Source organism: Argentina silus (assembly GCF_951799395.1).
Source record: "Argentina silus genome assembly, chromosome: 16".
NCBI classification, from domain to species: domain Eukaryota; kingdom Metazoa; phylum Chordata; class Actinopteri; order Argentiniformes; family Argentinidae; genus Argentina; species Argentina silus.
In genome coordinates this window covers 18,032,878-18,050,377 of record NC_139670.1, presented here as the reverse complement: position 1 = coordinate 18,050,377, position 17,500 = coordinate 18,032,878, and the positions used below count along the sequence as shown (strand labels likewise).

The window sequence follows — 17,500 nt, the reverse complement described above, 5'->3', positions numbered from 1 at the left end:
CAGCGAGGCTCCCGCTCGGCACGCAGGAAGGGCTCGGACAGCAGCGTCCCCGACGACGACAAGGGCAGAGAGGACAGACTAGACAGCGGAGGGAGAGGAGGTGAACACACACACTCACAAACACACACACCCTCGAGCTGAACATAGAGCTGAGTCTACTCTTATCACACACAATGTTCTATGGTTTATTTCTGCACTGTATTGTGTGACTGTAATCTGCGAGATTTATATGAGCATGTCCATGGTGACAACTCTGTGGTCTTTTCAATATATTCTCAGACAGTCATCACTCTGCTCTTCAAATTAGTTGTTCTTCATGTTAGCAAATGTTAGAATTCTGAGTTGCGTCAGAATAATATTGGTCCAAAGACACCAGGAACTTGTTTCACACTTGAGTAAGTCGCTGACAAGCTGCAGGAGATCCCGCATGCTGCTGTCTACATGTTAGAAGCATCTGTCTAGCAACCACTCTCTAGCAAATCAGGACACTCCCTGTGTCTGTACAGTGCAGGAGTGAAACAAGACTTCTTTAATCACACCAAAGCTGCCTGCCAGAGGGGTGCGATAAGTGCAGAATCTGCGGAGAGAAATTGACATTTTAAGTGTGCATACATTTAACCAGGCCCCATGTATCATGTCTGTAATGCAGCACTTAGGATTCAATCAGCATTTCCTGAAAGAGCAAGATGACATCATGTTCATGTCAGCAACACTTGACTCGTTTCGTGATCCCTTAGGAGGGATGGTGCGTACATTGAGCTTGTTAAAAGGGGTTAATATGTCATCCCATCCCTTCTTTTCCCAGACTTTTCAAAGAATAAAAGCAAGCTGGCTGTCAACAAGAGGAGGAAACCCGAGGATGAGGAGAAGAAGTGCGTTTTAAAAAGACTTAAAACCGAAGTGTCAGACTTTTCGGAAAGCAGCGACTCTGAGCTGTCCAGCAAGAGGCTGGCAGACTCCTCCTCCTCGGAGCACAGCTCGGAGAACGAGTTAAAAGGCAAGAGCACTTCAAAGGCCAGCGAGGAAGAGGAGGACAAGTCCCAGGTTTCCAAGGTGGCGGGGGAGGAGCCGGCCGCCGTGATCGGCCGGCTGTCTCTCTGGGAGGAGCTGCAACCGGAAGAGAAGAAGGTCAAGGTCGAGGCGCACCAGCCGGCGTCGGCCGACAGAGAGCGGCAGGAGGACAGGTCACCATGGCAACTCTCCCAGCCGCCTCCCATGCCACCCTACCCCCACAGCGGTGGCGGCGGCAGCGGCGGTCCAGAGGCCCCAGGCTGCATCATGGAGACTAAAAGCACTGTGAAAGTCCCGCCCAAGGACCATTACACCAGCAGTCCCCGGACCCAGACGCCCAAGTGCGTGATCGACGTCACGGAAGAGGCCAACGCACACCGGGAGAACTCTGAGGCTGTGTCCGCCCTGCTGGCCTCCCAGAAGGTGGAGCCTTACATCTCTGAGACAAGACACTTGGTGCTAAACCCCTCCATCTCAGAGTGTCGGAAGCCTGAGAGTGAGCAGCAGCAGCAGCAGCAGATGGCTCGCAGCCTCGGCAGTAAGATGGAATTTGCCCATTCAGAAGTCATCAGGCCGGTCACGTCTGTCAGCGAGTCTGCTGCCGTGGCAGAGCGCGAGAAGATCCAGCAGCAGTACACCTCCATCGCACCCTGCATCGAGATCCGCAAGTCCCGCAAGCTGAGCCCGTCTCCGGACGTCCCCAAGCCCAAGCCCAACCCCACCCCCTCCCCCTCCCCTGAGGTCCTGAAGCCCAAACCCAACCCCTCTCCCGATATCATGAAGTCAAAAACTCACAGCATCCTGGAGGCATCCAAACCTAAACCAAATACCTCGCCCGAGGTTTCCAAGCATAAAGTCCGTTACCCGGACAACCCCCCGATTCCGGCGGGCCGCCAGACGCCCAAAGCCGACCAAGAACCCCCGCGGTCCAGCTTCAAGCCTGTGCCCGCCCGGGCCACGCCGCTGTCCGCTGAGGCCACCAAGAGCCCCCTCATCATCGACAAGAACGAGCATTTCACAGTGTACCGTGACCCGGCGCTGATCCGGCCCGACCAGGAGACCAACCACGTGGCCTACCTGCACCCCCACCTCCACCCGCTCCACGCCTCCTCCCACGCCACCTGCCTGACCCCCGGCAGCCACCACGCCTCCCACCTGCTCCCCTCCGCCTCCTCCATCGGTGGCCACACCCACGGCCACCCCCACCACCAGGTCCACCCCCACCCCCATCTCCTGCCCCCCGGGGTGCTGTCCGGGATGCCCCCCGGCGCCGCCTCCCTCCTAGGGGGCCACCCGCGGCTGGACTCTAGCGGGCTGAGCCACCTTGCGCTGGCGGCCGCCCACCACCACCCCCACCAGCAGCAGCAGTTCCTTCAGCAGCAGCAGCAGTCGTCTCTCCTGGCCCAGACACACGGCGGCACCGCCTACAACCAGCTGAGCCTCTACCCCATCATCTGGCAGTACCCCAACGGCACTCACACCTACCCCCCAGGCCTCAACCTGCCCTCCTCCAAGTGGGTGCATCAAGAAAACACAGTCAACTCTGAGGCCACGATGAGAAGGGTATGTCTCAAAACACCATGATACGACTAGCATCTCATACTTTGTCACTAATCTTTCTCTCATGTCACTCGACGTCAGAGGGGGATAGTTGCATGTCTTTTAGTTACTTCCACAAGTCATTGCCTCAAGTCATGTCATGTTGTCTGCTGAAGTCTGAACAGCAGATGTATCTGTCAATAGAGGAGTGGTGACTGAGAGAGGCAGCGTGCTGTGTGTGTGTGTGTGTGTGTGTGTGTGTGTGTGTGTGTGTGTGTGTGTGTGTGTGTGTGTGTGTGTGTGTGTGTGTGTGTGTGTGTGTGTGTGTGTGGGTCATGGGGGGACAGCCTCGAGCTCCTCACTGTCCTCAGGCCTCTGAATGTGATGAGCTCATCCTGACAAACAAACCACACCAATCCCCCTGAGAACTGGAGGAGGAGCTCTGTCTGTTTGTCTTGTCTGTGTGTGTGTGGGAGAGAGAGAGAGGAGGAGAGAGGAGGCGCGTGTGCATGTGCATGCGTGTGTCCTGTCAAGCCCTGTCTAACAGAAGTCATTGCAGGCATTCACATGGCCAGAGGCTGCTCTGCCTCTCTCTCTCTCTCTCTTTCTCTCTGAGTGTGCTCTGACTGGAACACCTCTCTCCTGGGAATGGCCAGTTGTAGCGTGTTTGTGTGACAGGGTGGGAGGGGGGGAGAGAGAGGAGAGAGAGGGAGGGAGGGAGAGAGAGAGAGAGAAACTGAGTGAAAGAGGGAGGGTGAGTGTTTTGTATATGACCATTAGGGAGGGGACTAGAGGGGGTGAGAGAGAGAAAGAGAGAGAGAAAGAGGTCGAGTGAGTATTATATGACCATGTCACGCCATGAGCTGCCTGTGACCCTGCGTGTGGGTGTGTTCGTGTGTGTTCCAGAACTCCCCCAGTCCCTGGCTCCACCAGCACACCACCCCCACCTCCAGTGACAGCCTGGGGCTCCTCAGCCACGTCCCCGTGCGGCCCGCCAGCGCCGACCCCCACCGGCCCATCAAGATCAACCCCCACGCCAGCCCCCCCCTATCCAAGACTGTCGGAGAGATCCACAAGGAGTGAGTGTCCTGCTAGCCCTAGCATTAGCCCAGCCTTAACTACCACCGCTAATGCTGCCGGCAGCCAAAGACCTTGTGACCCGAGGTGGTTCCCGTAGCATGTGATAGGAGCACTGGATGCCCATTCATTCCCGGTTTTCATAATGAACTATTCTGTTGTATCCTATCTGGATATCCCCCAGCCGAGGGGACCCAGACAATCCCCCTCAATACACTTACCTAATGTGTAGGAAAAGTACATACTCCAATGCACTGATCTCAATGTTCTCTCTATTATAAGCATGCCCTATTTCTCTACCCAGGGGCGTCTCCGTGCCGTGATTGAGCTGTTAAACGCTTTTCACTCATTAAGCCGGTTATGTAATATTAATTAAGCCGCACTTCGATGGGAATCCTTCAGTCCTGCTTATGTACGGTGCTGCATTGAATTACCATATGCCACAACCTTATGATAGAATGCAAGTTAACTAAACAATTGAATAATTGAATTGGGACCAGGGATAGATCTCCAAGTGGCCTGTGAATGTTGTGTTTATTTGTTTCTGCTTTTTATGTCTCTCTTTAGGGAACTGGAGAAGAAGGGGTTTGTGGACCCAATCAGAACCATCACTCTGGCCCACCTAAAGCAGGAGCAGGACCGCAGCCGGACCCCCACGGGCAAGGACGGCCACTTGCACCGCCTCTACCTGGAGCAGCACAGTAAACAGCATCAACAGCATCAACAGCATCAACAACATCAACAACATCAACAGCATCATCAACAACAACATCAACATCAGCAGAGGCTGGCGCAGCAGGAGGCCAGTGAGCGGGAACGGGAGAGGGAGCGTGACCGAGCCAGCAAGTACAAAGAGGAGAACCGCCGCATCCTCCAGGAGAGCATCGACGTGGCGCCCTTCACTGCCAAGATCCGCTCCAGCGAGGCCGAGAGGGAGAGGGAGCCCCCCTTCCCCCGCATCCCCTCCCTCCCCAAGCCCCATGTCATCCAGTCTGACAAGGAGTTGGAGAGTCACCCAGCCACAGATTTGTACAACTTCAAACACGCCCTGCCCCCGCACAGCCTCCCCCAGAGCAACTACTTCACCACCCTGTCCAATAGCGTGGTCAACGAGCCGCCCAGGCTCTACCCCTCCCAGGAGCTCAACTCCTACTTCGAGAAGGTGAGCAGCGCCCAGGCGGCCTCCCAGTCCGGTGCTCTGTCTCTGGCCGCCTTCGGCAGCAAGTCCCTGTCCAAGCCCCCTCCCCTGATCAAGCACCAGCCGGACGGGGAAGGCCTGGTGGGGAAGATCACGGAGCAGTTCACCCAGCAGCAGGTGGCCCTGCACCCCCTCAGCACCGCCCCCCCACTGGTCACTGACCGCCGCAGCCCCGCCATCTCCCCCTCCAGCCAGCTCAGGTGTATGCCCGCCTTGCACCGCGCCCCCGTCTTTCACCCCCCCACCCAGCAGACCCTGGACCGCAAGGAGGCGGGCTACGGCCGTCTGTCCCCGCCCACGCTCACGCCTATCCAGCCCGTCAGCTCGGCCATGGGGAAGGTGTCGGAGCAGAAGCCACCCACGTTGTTACCGGAGCTCAGGGAAGTGAGCGCTGCGTGCAAGGGCGGGGCCACCGGCGCCGACACAACCTCCTCGGCTGAGGTCTGGAGAGCTGGCGACGCCCACCACAGCCAGGAGAGGGTGGGGTGGCACTCGGAGAAGAGTCGAGGGAAGCCGCCACAGGCCTCTGTCATTGTACGCCAGTCAACGTGCATCAAGTACGATGGCTCGCCAGGGCCCAACGCCGCCCCCTCCATGGAGACTCTGCCGGGGAGGTTGTTTATAGGCAACAACCAGACAGACGGCCACAAACCGGCTGACGGCAGGGAGTCTGGGAGAGTCATCCTGCCAAACACTAATTTGGAGGACGCCTGTGCTCAGTACAAGAAGAACTTTATTCGAGCGTCCCAGGGAAGCCTCCCCAGCTCTGTGGTGGCCGTGGCCAACTCTGTGTGCAATATCAGGACTGACGTAACCACTGCAGCCTCTGCCGGCCCCTTCGGCGTGTTCAGAGAGGGCTCAGAGCTGACCTATTGCCTGTCGGCCACCTCCAGTAGTAGTAACAGAATGGAGGGCTCTGCCTTCAAAGGCTGGGCTGCAGCTCACTCAGGGCCAGAGCCACTGGAGGTGGGCTCCCGGACCACTTCCCCCAGTGCGCTCCCCCCCCTTCCTCTTCCTCCCCCCAGCACAGCCAGCAGCACGCCTCCCAGCGCCATCCAGGCCTACTCTGGGAACTTCATCCACCTGAAAAAGCACAAGGCGGCGCTGGCAGCAGCGCAGTCCAGAGGTTCCGGGAGCTCCTGCGGGAGTTCCTCTGAGAGCGAGCCGGCTAACGCTAAACCGCTCCCTAGCTCCTCGTCCCCTGTCGCCGCCGCTGCACAGGACACCGCGGCGCCCAGCAAAGCTAGCCCGCTCCCCAACGGGCAGCCGGCGGCCCAGATCAGCCTGCCCAACTACCACAAACTGAAGAAGGCCTGGCTCACCCGGCACTCTGAGGAGGACAGGAACACTAACAAAGTGGAGACGGTGGTGGCGCCGGGTAGCGTCAGCTGCAGCGCCAGCGTTAGCTGCAGTGCTAGCGCCAGCGCCATGTCGGACATGATTAAGCCATGCACTGTTAATCTGATAGCCTCCACGTCCAACATGGACATGGAAATGAACAAGGAGATGATCAAGTCTCAGCAGCCCGAGAGCCAGGAGGACAAGCAGGCCCAGGAGGACAGGAAGAGCACCACGTCCACACCCACGCGGCGAGCCAGCAAGAGGATGTACGAGTCGGGCTCGGAGAGTGCCTACGACTCTGACGTCAGCGAGAACAGCAAGACGGAGCAGCGGGCCAAGCGGCAGCCCAAGCCCACGTACAAGAAGAAACAGAACGACATGCAGAAGAGGAAGGGCGACGAAAAGGACGAGGACGAACTCAAACCCAACGGGATCTTCCGAAGCGCCAGGGAGAAAACCAAACTCAAGCTGGCCAGCAGCAGTAAGTCTGTCATGAATGTCAAATCACTCTCTCAGCTCATCATAGCTAACCAGGTTTATATTAAATACATATATACATATTTTTTTAAAGTTTATATTTCTTGGACACCTTGGATATTAGACAGCGAATGTTCTCAGGCTCAGTTCTGAAAGGGGAAAGGTATCGCATGGCAGAGGAGTGTCAGGTTCCCACACATCTGGAGCGCAGCTGTGGACTACAGAGTTAAAAAGCAGCCGTAGGAATGTTCACGTTTATGTGAACTACATGTTGCCAGGACACGTTAAGTGCTCTCCTAACTGGAACTCTCCAAAGCTTTTAGCAGCCTGTCTGAATGATTGTTCCATGGGCGAAGCAGAACCTGTAACTGAATATATCTTCTAATGTTTGAGGTCATTCTGAATTGTCAATTCCTTTGACTGGAGTCAAAATACAAGACTGGTGGTTTTTAAGGGTGGACACATACGTCCTTAACCATTACATACAGGCCAAACTATCTGCAGCTTGTCTATCTGTCCATGATTTTACAGGGGTATTTGATTTCAAACATGAGATATTCACAGGATATACAGAGCTCTGTCTCGTGTCATTTGTATGAAAAAGAGTAGATGACAGAGTAGCATGGGTATTGTATGTGGGTGCGTTGATTATACTATAACTTCGGCTCCCGGTCTTTCTTCTCACCTTGTTTGGAAAGTATGTTAAAGAGGGATGGAGACATGGAACGTGATTGCCACACTCCCAACCAGCCAATAGGCAGCTGAAAACTGAACAGCCAATAATTATTACTGGTTCCCACGTTAGTAGTGTTCCATCACTATAATTATAATTCCAGGAAAAATAAAACCACTTCAGCAGTGTTAATTAAAAAATATATATCTTGCTACAGTGGCAATGTTAACTAAGTTAATTGGCTGAAGTTGACTAATTTGCTCTTCTCAAGTCACAAAAAAAGGGAGGGGGTTGTTCTGGAAACATCACTTCTGCTCAAGCCAACCAGAATGTGACCATTAAAACACACTTTCTAATCAACACTCTCGACTTCCGTCTCTAAAATCTGGTAACGGTAGACTCTATGGTGAAACTGTCACCATTGTGGCAGTTTAGTGCAAGTTACTATAATGAGCTATACATCCCAAATTTAATCCCATTTAAGATTAGCAAATTTAGTGTATGAGTAAAAATACAAAAAATAGAAAATAAGTATGCCAATTGTATTTATGAGGATTATAAGATGAATGAATGGACTGAGTTTGAATGAATGGTCAACCCCAGCTTTGCTGTGCAGCACAGCGTCGTGCCTCCATGTCTTTCCTAACGAACCCTCCGTGTCCTCTGTGTCTCAGACGGCATCCCCCGCTCGGTGCTGAAGGACTGGCGGAAGGTGAAGAAGCTGAAGCAGACGGGGGAGTCGTTCCTCCAGGATGACTCTTGCTCCGAGATCGGCCCCAACCTCCAGAAGTGCCGGGAGTGCCGCGTGATTCGCAGCAAGAAGGGCGAGGAGCCGGCCCACTCTCCGGTCTTCTGTCGCTTCTACTACTTCCGGCGGTGAGTGAGTCAGTCAGTCAGTGGGCTGGGCTTTATCGCCATGTGTTGTTGCCACAGATTAGGTCATTGTGTACATTCTCCCACAAGCCCAGCGCTTGTTTCTGTTGGCGAAAGCCTTCCCCCTCCCCCCTCCCTCCATCTTGTTTGTTTGTTTTGGGCCCGAGTGCCCTTGGGGGTTTGTGCTGATAAAAAAAGAAGAAAACAAATGTTTCTTATTCGCCTCGGGGGGCCCTCTCTGGTCGTTTCTAATCCTGCAATAGAAGTCTGGGTCTGCTTAAATCTCCCAAAGAGGATTTTCTACTGCTTAATCGCACACAATGTCAGACCTTCAATATCCCCCTGCTCCCTGCAGAGTGACATCACTGCAGATTAGTGACATCGTGACAGTGTTTACCACTCATTTGCGTTTCATAACGGTTCTCTTAATTTGGGCGCCGGACGTTTTAAACCTGCACACTGTACATGAGTCAGCCTAGGAGGACAATCCGATTTGGAGCTGTTTATTACACCTGAGTCATTTCCCCTTGCTATAGGAGAATGTCTGAGGAAGCCCAGAGGTTCTTCTTTACATTCCCGATGTGGCCCTCAGCAGAAGGAGACCCATTCTAACGAGCGTGTGTCTCTCTGCCCCATAGTCTCTCGTACAGTAAGAACGGCGTGATCCGAATGGACAGCTTCTCCTTCCCCGACCAGTACGATGAGGAGGCGCTGAGCCTCTGGGCCCCGGACTTCTACGAGGAGAACGAGCTGGACCTGGACACGTCCAAATACATCCTCAGCTTCATCGGGGACAAGTTCTGCCAGATGGTAACGACCGAGAACACAGCGGCAACGTGGATCAAGAAAGATGGTACGGTCCGGTTCACTGTTCACTGTTACAGCTAGAACATTCCTCCTGTCTGTCTGTGGTGTTGAAATGAGTTAGCGACGACACTCACAAGCTAAAAGCAGAGCCCATAGAGGGGGGGAAGTGACGCTAACTGCTAACCTAGAGGCTAACATACCGACTGGAAATAGTATCCTTAGGTTGTGTCGCCCTGACTCCCGCATGAGAACAATAGCTTGTGTTTTAATCTGTTATTGTAACCATTCTTTCGAAACTGCTCGAAAATCCAGCCTCCCCCGCCCGGTGGATGAAATGACCGCTGTTTGCTTTGCCTTTCAGCCAAGATTGCCTGGAAGAGGGCCGTGAGAGGAGTGAGGGAGATGTGCGACGCATGTGAAGCCACGTTGTTTAACATCCACTGGGTCTGCCAGAAATGTGGATTTGTGGTTTGTTTGGACTGTTACAAGGCAAAGGAAAGAAAAAGTTCTAAAGGTCAGTCATCGTCAGCTCTCTTGCTTGCTTTCTTTCTTTTTCTCTCTCTCTCTCCATGCCTCTCCTGCTCTTTGTTTGTGGCAGGAGTAGAGTGTGTTGTAGTTGTGATGCAGGTGTAGACCTCTGAAGGAGACTGAGTCTGACACTCTCACTGGGTCACACAGGTGGCATGCTGATGAGACTGGCATAGCCTTACCTGGCACTGGTGAGAGAGAGAGAGAGAGAGACGTGTGTGTGTGTAGGCCGTGTGTGTGTGTAGGCCGTGTGTGTGTGTGTAGGCTGTGTGTGTGTGTAGGCCGTGTGTGTGTGTGTAGGCCGTGTGTGTGTGTAGGCCGTGTGTGTGTGTGTGTATGCCGTGTGTGTGTGTAGGCCATGTGTGTGTAGGCCGTGTGTGTGTGTGCGTTTGCTACAGGGTGTGAAAACCAGACCATCCAGTGTGTTTTTATTCAATTAATTCCAACCGTCTAAAACAGAGCAGGTTGCATCATAGCTATATTATTATTAGTAGTAGTAGGATGATTATTGTTATTATACATATTGGTAGTATGATTATAGTAGTAACACTGACTTATAGTAGATTATAGTAGTATGATTGTTGTTGTCGTTGTTTCCATTCCCCAGGTTGGGACAAGAGGAGTATTCACACACTCCCTGTTGTAAATAGTGTAGCTCAGCAGTGGGGCTGAGGGACGTAAACACAGTTTGTCATTGTTCCTTCAGATGTGTGTTTGTTTGGATGGAGGGGAAGTAAAGCTGTGGTTCTCCCCCCGGTGGGTAACCTCTCTCTCTCTCTCTCTCTCTCTCTCTCTCTCATTCTGCCCCCAGACAAAGAGCTCTACGCCTGGCTGAAGTGCGTCAAGGGACAGCCTCATGATCACAAGCACTTGATGCCAACGCAGATTATTCCAGGAACCGGTAGGAAAGCCTCAGTGCTTTTTCTGTCTGGAGCGCTGCCAGGGCTTTTCTATTGCTTTCATTATTCAGTTGGAGGAGGAGAATGAGAGACGTATAACACAGGAGAGCCCTGAGAGTAGAGCCACGATCAACTACAACCTCCCACTGATCATACACACCACACTCCTACACACACACACACAAACACACTAACCAAACCAGATAACCAGTAACTCCAGAACGTGGAGCCCGCTGAGCATTAACAAAGCCCTGCTGTGTGTGTGATTGAGGCATGCTTTCGGTTTACTGCCAAGTCTGTGTGCAGTGTGTGTTTAGTTTACTCTTGATTTGTAAGCAGATGATGTCTTGAGGCCAGAAAGCAGGGCCTGCTCTTCTGTGGGTTCTTTTCCCACATTTCTCTCTCAACTCGCAGCTTTGTTTTCACGAGTACTTGAGTTTTACTTCGAAAAAAGCTTTTTCTCTGACAGTAAGATTCAACAGAAGATTTTTTATTTTTTTCCCCCCCAATAATGAGACGAGGATATTAATGTATTAATGTATCATGGATATTAGCGTTGTTCTGAAACAGTGAGTGAGTTTTTTTGTTTTTTTGTTTTTGTTTTTTTTCCTCTGTTGCAGTTTTGACGGACCTCGTCAGCGCCATGCACATGCTCAGGGAGAAGTACGGCATCAAGGCCCACTGTGCTTGCAGCAAGCAGAGCGCCCTGCTCAACAAGCTGCCCTCCACCAACGGAGTCTCCCAGGTACCCTACCCCGCCCACCCCCCCACACCACCCTACGTGTCTCAGCTCTACTCCTCTGTCCTGACACACCAGACACCCTAGCTAGCTGGACCTCGCACACACACACACACACACACACATGCACGCACCAGCACGTGCACCTTCAATAAGCACGCGCACGCGCACACACACACACATAGAGATCGGTTAAACTCTTCAGTCAGTGTTAATTTAGGAAACAACCCTCCCTGACCTGGTTTGACCGCTCTCTTCCCCTCTCCTCTCCTCTCCTGTCCTCTCCTGTCCTCTCCTCTCTTCCTCTCTCCTCTCCTGTCCTCTCCTCTCCTCTCTTCCCTGGCTGGCCTGGCAGGTATTGCAGAACGTGCTGAACCACAGTAACAAGATCTCCCTGTGCAAGCCTGAGGCCCAGCAGCAGAACTCCAGCTCCCAGAAGGCCGAGACCAATGGAGGCAGCAGTCCCGCCAGCGACACCAGCACCGACAGCAAGCTCACCCCGCCTGAATCCCAGTCACCACTGCACTTCCTGGCTGACCTCGCAGAGCAGAAGTCTAGGGAGGAGAAGAAAGGTGGGTGGGAGAAGGAGGTGGAGGAGGAGGAGGAGGAGGAAGTGGGGGAGGAGGAGTTGTTTTTTTAGAGAAAGCTTGGAGCTTCTGAGAAACCCAATAACAGGACACTGTCTACTCTGCTCGGCAATCTGACTAATGGCAGCCAGGGGCCGGCCCTAGGAGGCTTGCCAAGTGCTGTGTGGGAGTGTGTGGGAGTGTGTGTGTGTGTGTGTGTGTGTGTGTGTGTGTGAGAGCGACAGCCTGCCACCATTCCTCCAACCTCCCATTTAGTGGTGTACATGACTGCAGCTCACATCCAGAGGCTCCCAGCCTCTCCACACAACATGTTTACTCTCTCATGTTCTAAAAGAACACAGCTCAACAATGCCTTCTTCATCCTTCCATATCTATCTACACTGTATTACTCTATCTGCCTGTTTAGAGTCTTTTTTTTAATCATGATTTCTGTATCAAAGACCAATCCGTCTCAGCAATATAGTATGTACAAATCTGCAGTTATTACATAACCAATTCTACAACACGATGATTAGGGATTGTGACTGACGGTCGTCCAACACACGCTGGTCTCCCTCCAGAGAACAAGGAGTCTCCCCTGGGGAAGCAGGTGAAGGAGGAGAAGGACTTGGAGGGCCTGGAGGTGCTGCAGCACTGCAAGGCCTCGTCCCTGGTGGCCAACAGCACGGAGCAGGGCTCCACGCTCCGAGACCTCCTCACCACCACCGCCGGCAAGCTCCGCATGGGCTCCACCGACGCAGGCATCGCCTTCGCCCCCGTCTACACCACCGCCTCCCAGGTCGGCCGCCGGGCACACACACACTCACACACTCACACACTCACACACTCCTACACACTCACACATAGTCACACACAGTCACACACACACCCACACACACACACAGTCATACACACACACACACCCACACACACACCCAGTCACACACACACACACACAATCAATTTGTTTTACTTTGTAAGTTAAATGACAGACCCAAATGTTACTCTATAAGGGTTTATTTCCATGTCCAGTGCTGTACATGTGCCTGATGTTTAACACAGTGACGCATTGTCATGTTGTACCCAGACGGGGAAGACCGGCCGGAGCATGCCCAACATCCTGGATGACATCATCGCCTCGGTGGTGGAGAACAAGATCCCGTCGGGGCGCAGTGCCAAGCTGAGCCTGAAGCTGGAGCCGGCGGCGGAGGAGCCCAGAGGAGAGCAGAGGAAGAGGCCCGCTGTGGCCGTGGTCGCCCCGGCGGAGGAGCCGCCCAAGGTCCTGGCAGACATCCCCCACTGCTGGCTCTACGACCGCCGCCTGCTCTGGCTCAAAGACCACCGCAGCGCTGGCAACTGGAGGCTGTTCAGGGAGTGCTGGAGACAGGGCCAGGTCAGTGACTGTCACGCACACACACACACCCCTCCTAGTAGGGCTGGGTATCGAGGCCCAGTCCCTTGTTGGTAATGGTTCCAAAACGGCCAGAACCGACCGGACGAAACGCGTTGGAACTTCTTCTGGCTCCACACAGAACAGCAGCAGAGCGCCAAATAGCAAGAAATAGCGAGGAAGCCGAGGAAATGTTTTCGCAGATGGGCATGTACGTGTTGTAAAAACGCATCCTATGGATTAGCCTCCAGAATAAATCATATCATGACGAATTTTCAACAAGACCGGAGTCAGGGAGGATTTTAGACGACAGCGCAGATGACAGTCAACGACGACACGTCTCGGACAAGAAGAGCAGTTACAGTTCAATCACTGAGTTTACGTTTTAACTTCAGATGAAATGGTAGCATTTAACGTGAGCTAAGCAATATGTCGACTGTAGTCTTCAAGAGTATGACAGGTGTAGACCGCCTTCTGTTTTGAAAACACTTGTCTTAAAGGAGTCATGACCTTTTTATTTAGGAGATGTGAACATAAAAAGCTAATCTTAAAGGGGCAATGACAGGGGTGTACTGTTGTAGCCTATACAATGTCCTCCAGAAGAAAGAGCAAGCATTTTGTCTTCTCTTTAGCTCTCAACTCAAACAGTTTGGATTTGAAATCAAACAATTTCTATGGGGTCAAAGTGGAGATTCTCAGCTTTAATTCAATGTTTTTTGGGGGGTTTTTCAGATTGGGTTCACCATTTAGAATGTACAGCATTTTTTAAACATACTCGCCCTATTTCAGAGCTTCAGAGCTTCATATAATTGCATGCAATAGCTGCCTGAAGTCTCTAACCCATTGACCCCACCAAACGCTGGGTGTATTCTCTGGTGATGCTCTGCCAGGCCTGTACTGCAGCCATCTTCAGTTGTTGTTTGTTTTGAGGTCTTTTTGCCTAAAATCTTATCAGGAAATGAAATGCATGTTCAATTGGATTTAAATCTGAAGATTGACTTAACCAGTCAACAGCTTTTCGCTTTTTGGTCCTGAAAAACTCCCTAGTTGCTATGGCAGTATGTTTGGGGTCATTGTCTTACTGTATGATGAAGCACCATCCAATGAATTTGGAGGCATTTGCTTGTACTCGAGCAGACAAGATTTCTGTACACTTCAGAACAGCAGCAGTTACATCATCAATTAAAGCAAGTTAGACAGTTCTTGTGGCAGCTATACATGCCCAAACCATAACACCCCCTCCACCATGTTTCACAGATGAGGTGGTATGCTGTAAGTCTTGGGCAGATCCTTTCCTCTTGTAAACACTCTGGTTCATGATAATATTAATCAGGCTTTTTAGGTAGTTTTTAGCATACTGTAACCTGACCATCCTTTTTGAGGATAACTAGTGGTTTGCACCTTGCTGTGAAGCCTCTGTAGTTCAGTTGGTGACGCATTCTGTGGATGATAGTCTCTGACACATTCACGCCTAACTCCTGGAGAGTGTTCCTAATCTGCGGGACAGTTGTTTTGAGTTTTTGTCTTAATTATGGTGAGCACTCTTCAGTCATCCACTGTAGAAGTCTTCCTTGCCCTACCAGCCCGTTTGCGATTGCTGAGCTCACCAGTCCTTTCTTTCTTTTTTAATGAGGTTACAAACTTTCGATTTTGTCAAGTCAAAGGTTGTTTTTTTTTGCTATGTTTCTGATAGATTTGTCTGACATTTTAGCCTCATAATGGCTTCCTTGTCTTTCTCCTCCTGTCACCTCTGAGCCCAGTGCACCTTAACAACATCCATCCCTACCTCCTTTGCACCACATTGCAGTCACTCTGCAGCACCGCTCGGAAGTTAGATTGATGTATCCTATCGACAGTTAGATTGATGTGTCCTATCGATGGGGTTACTTAGTTTTTACAGTTGACACACAGTATCCAGATGTGAGATCTGGCGTAGGGCTCTAATGTAGAGCAGGCGACAGCCTTGGGACAGTGACACAGCCACCGTCTGTACAGAGTCAGAGACAAAGGAGCAGAGAGGTGGCAGCCTCACAGGGGCTGTGTTAGCTGAGCCTAGCACGTGTGTCTGTGTCTCTCTCTCTCTCTCTCTCTCTCTCTGCTCTCCTCTCCTCTGCCTTTGTTCTGTCTAGTCCACCGCAGGGCTAGTCTAATCCTCCCGGCGCTGTGAGGAGCATTGTACCGTCAGCACTCTGGAGTCTCATATTTTATCACAGCTTCCTGCCTCCATGAGTCAAAATGACATTTATTGACTTCTCTCTTCTGGAGGACGATGAATTTACAGCCACACAGGAAATGTACACCAAATAGTAAAACGTCTTGACTTGTCCCTCTCTCTCTCTCCCTCCTGTCTGAGGGATGTGACTGGTCTAGGTCAGACAACGCCTGGGGAGATTGGATATTGCGGGGGGAGAATTGGCTCATTGTAATGCATGGAATACCATTCCTCATTCCATTTCATGCATTACAATGAGCCCATCCTCTAATTTCTACCTCCACCAGCCTCCCCCGGTATATTGTATGTATGGCCTACTAGTTAGGACATACATATTGTATATAATTAATACTAGAGTTATAGTACTGTACAGTAGGCTATAGAATTATTATGACATTATTATATTATTTCCAAGTCTGGGTGTAGCAGGAAGAGATTTTACATCATATCTGAGGACAATCTAATTTGTTTTTGTTGGTGTGGTTTCAGTTTCAAGTGGTAGAAATGAGGTAGTGAGAATTATCATTTTTCAGTTTCTAATGGTAGAAATGAGGTAGTGAGAATTGCTATTAATATTCTTTTTTTTTTTAAGGGTTAGGGTTAGTTTAAAAAAACCAACAACCCACAAACGTTCATGTTTCGTGTGTGAGGTAACAAGTTGTCTCGTCTTTCCAGCCTGTGTTGGTGTCTGGAGTGCACAGGAGGCTGAACGCGGGTCTGTGGAAGGCCGAGTCCTTCAACCAGGAGTTTGCTGACCACCAGGGAGACCTGGTCAACTGCAGGGACGGGGTGGTGTCCAACTCTGGCATCAAGGAGTTCTGGGACGGCTTTGAAGACCTGACCAGTGAGTAACTAGCCTCGACCAGTTCCACGTCTGTCTCACGTCTCACTGGGAGACCCGGTGGTGTGGTGTGGAGCAGAACAGTGATATGTTCACTACCAACCTCCTCTCACAACACACCATACCAACACCATAGCAACAGTGGGTACATAGCAACATCTACTGGATTGACTAGAAAGCCAATATTGCTGAGGGGGGATTAAAATTCTTATTTAGATCATTAGATCTCACACATACAGTCTGTATGCATTTCAAACTCCATAAAGCTACACGCCTGTGCAGAATATACTATCATATCTTAGTGTTGCCAGCTATAGCCATTGGTTGGGAATATATGTTCAAATATTATATGTAACCTTTTTTTTTTCCAGTGCCCTGCATCATTATTGGGACATGTTTCCTTCTTTTTGGCTCCATACTCCAAATGTTTTGAATTTGAAAACACACGATTTAATATGAGGTTTGAAGTACAGATTGTCACCTTTTATTTGAGGTTCATAAAAAATCGGTTTCATCATTTAGAAACATCATTTTATACACGGTCCTCCTTTTTCTCCCTGTCCAAATACCTCTGCACTGCACTGTCCACCTGACTGACCTCTCACTGTACTGTATGCGGGTCAGTGTTTTGGATTGTCGTCGTAGATTGTGGTCTTCGACTGTGTTGTGTAGCTTCGCTGGTGTGAGAGAAGCATTTGCGCGGATGGAATATATCGGTATTATTTCAACGATCTCCCCTCTGTCCCGTCCCGTGTTCTCTTCCCCCCTCCTCTCCAGAGCGACCCAAATGTACCGATGGGGACACGGTGGTGTACAGGCTGAAGGACTGGCCCTCGGGAGAGGAGTTCATGGCTCTGATGCCCTCCAGGTACACAACAGCACACTGGGCTTTCACTGGGCTTTCACTGGGCTTTCACTGGGCTTTAACTGGTCCCATTCTGTTCGGTTTGACTCCATCATTTGTCAAATCAATCAATCAATCAAATAGTATTTATTGTGTATGTGTATAGCACATTTTCTGCATAAGTGCAATGTACTTCCTAAAAAGAGCAAGGCAGTTGAAAATGAGGCCCATCCAGTACGGGAAAGTAGAAGGTGTTCTAGACGTCGACGTTCTGCCCAGAGCGTCTTGAATCCCTGTCCACAGTCCTGAGCCTCCTTGCTCCTCCATCACCAGGGTCAGCAGCAGCAGGCTCCTTCTCTGCATCAGGCCCACTTATCCAGCTCAGCACCCTCAGCCTATTTGTTTGCCTGTAATGTAATTGGTTTTCACTCTTGGCCTGTCGTGTGTGTGTGTGTGTGTGTGTGTGTGTGTGTGTGTGTGTGTTT

At 51.3% G+C, this 17,500-nt stretch overlaps 1 protein-coding gene across 7 annotated transcripts in view; it reads left to right on the top strand.

The window, feature by feature from the left end:
• Positions 1–17,500, top strand: part of jmjd1cb (jumonji domain containing 1Cb) — a 95,064-nt gene that overhangs the window by 70,279 nt on the left and 7,285 nt on the right. For 4 of the 7 annotated variants that reach the window (XM_083687691.1, XM_083687690.1, XM_083687689.1 and 1 more), the window contains exons 8-21: positions 1–100; positions 806–2,574; positions 3,457–3,629; positions 4,195–6,647; positions 7,991–8,192; positions 8,828–9,042; positions 9,358–9,510; positions 10,336–10,425; positions 11,044–11,168; positions 11,518–11,734; positions 12,265–12,527; positions 12,816–13,121; positions 16,006–16,174; positions 16,949–17,039. The exon at positions 1–100 is cut by the window's left edge and continues 132 nt beyond it. In XM_083687691.1, coding sequence (XP_083543817.1) covers positions 1–100; positions 806–2,574; positions 3,457–3,629; positions 4,195–6,647; positions 7,991–8,192; positions 8,828–9,042; positions 9,358–9,510; positions 10,336–10,425; positions 11,044–11,168; positions 11,518–11,734; positions 12,265–12,527; positions 12,816–13,121; positions 16,006–16,174; positions 16,949–17,039 — 6,326 coding nt within the window. The remainder of the gene's footprint in view (positions 101–805; positions 2,575–3,456; positions 3,630–4,194; positions 6,648–7,990; positions 8,193–8,827; positions 9,043–9,357; positions 9,511–10,335; positions 10,426–11,043; positions 11,169–11,517; positions 11,735–12,264; positions 12,528–12,815; positions 13,122–16,005; positions 16,175–16,948; positions 17,040–17,500) is intronic. The other 3 variants (XM_083687694.1, XM_083687693.1, XM_083687692.1) reach the window with 1 other exon arrangement.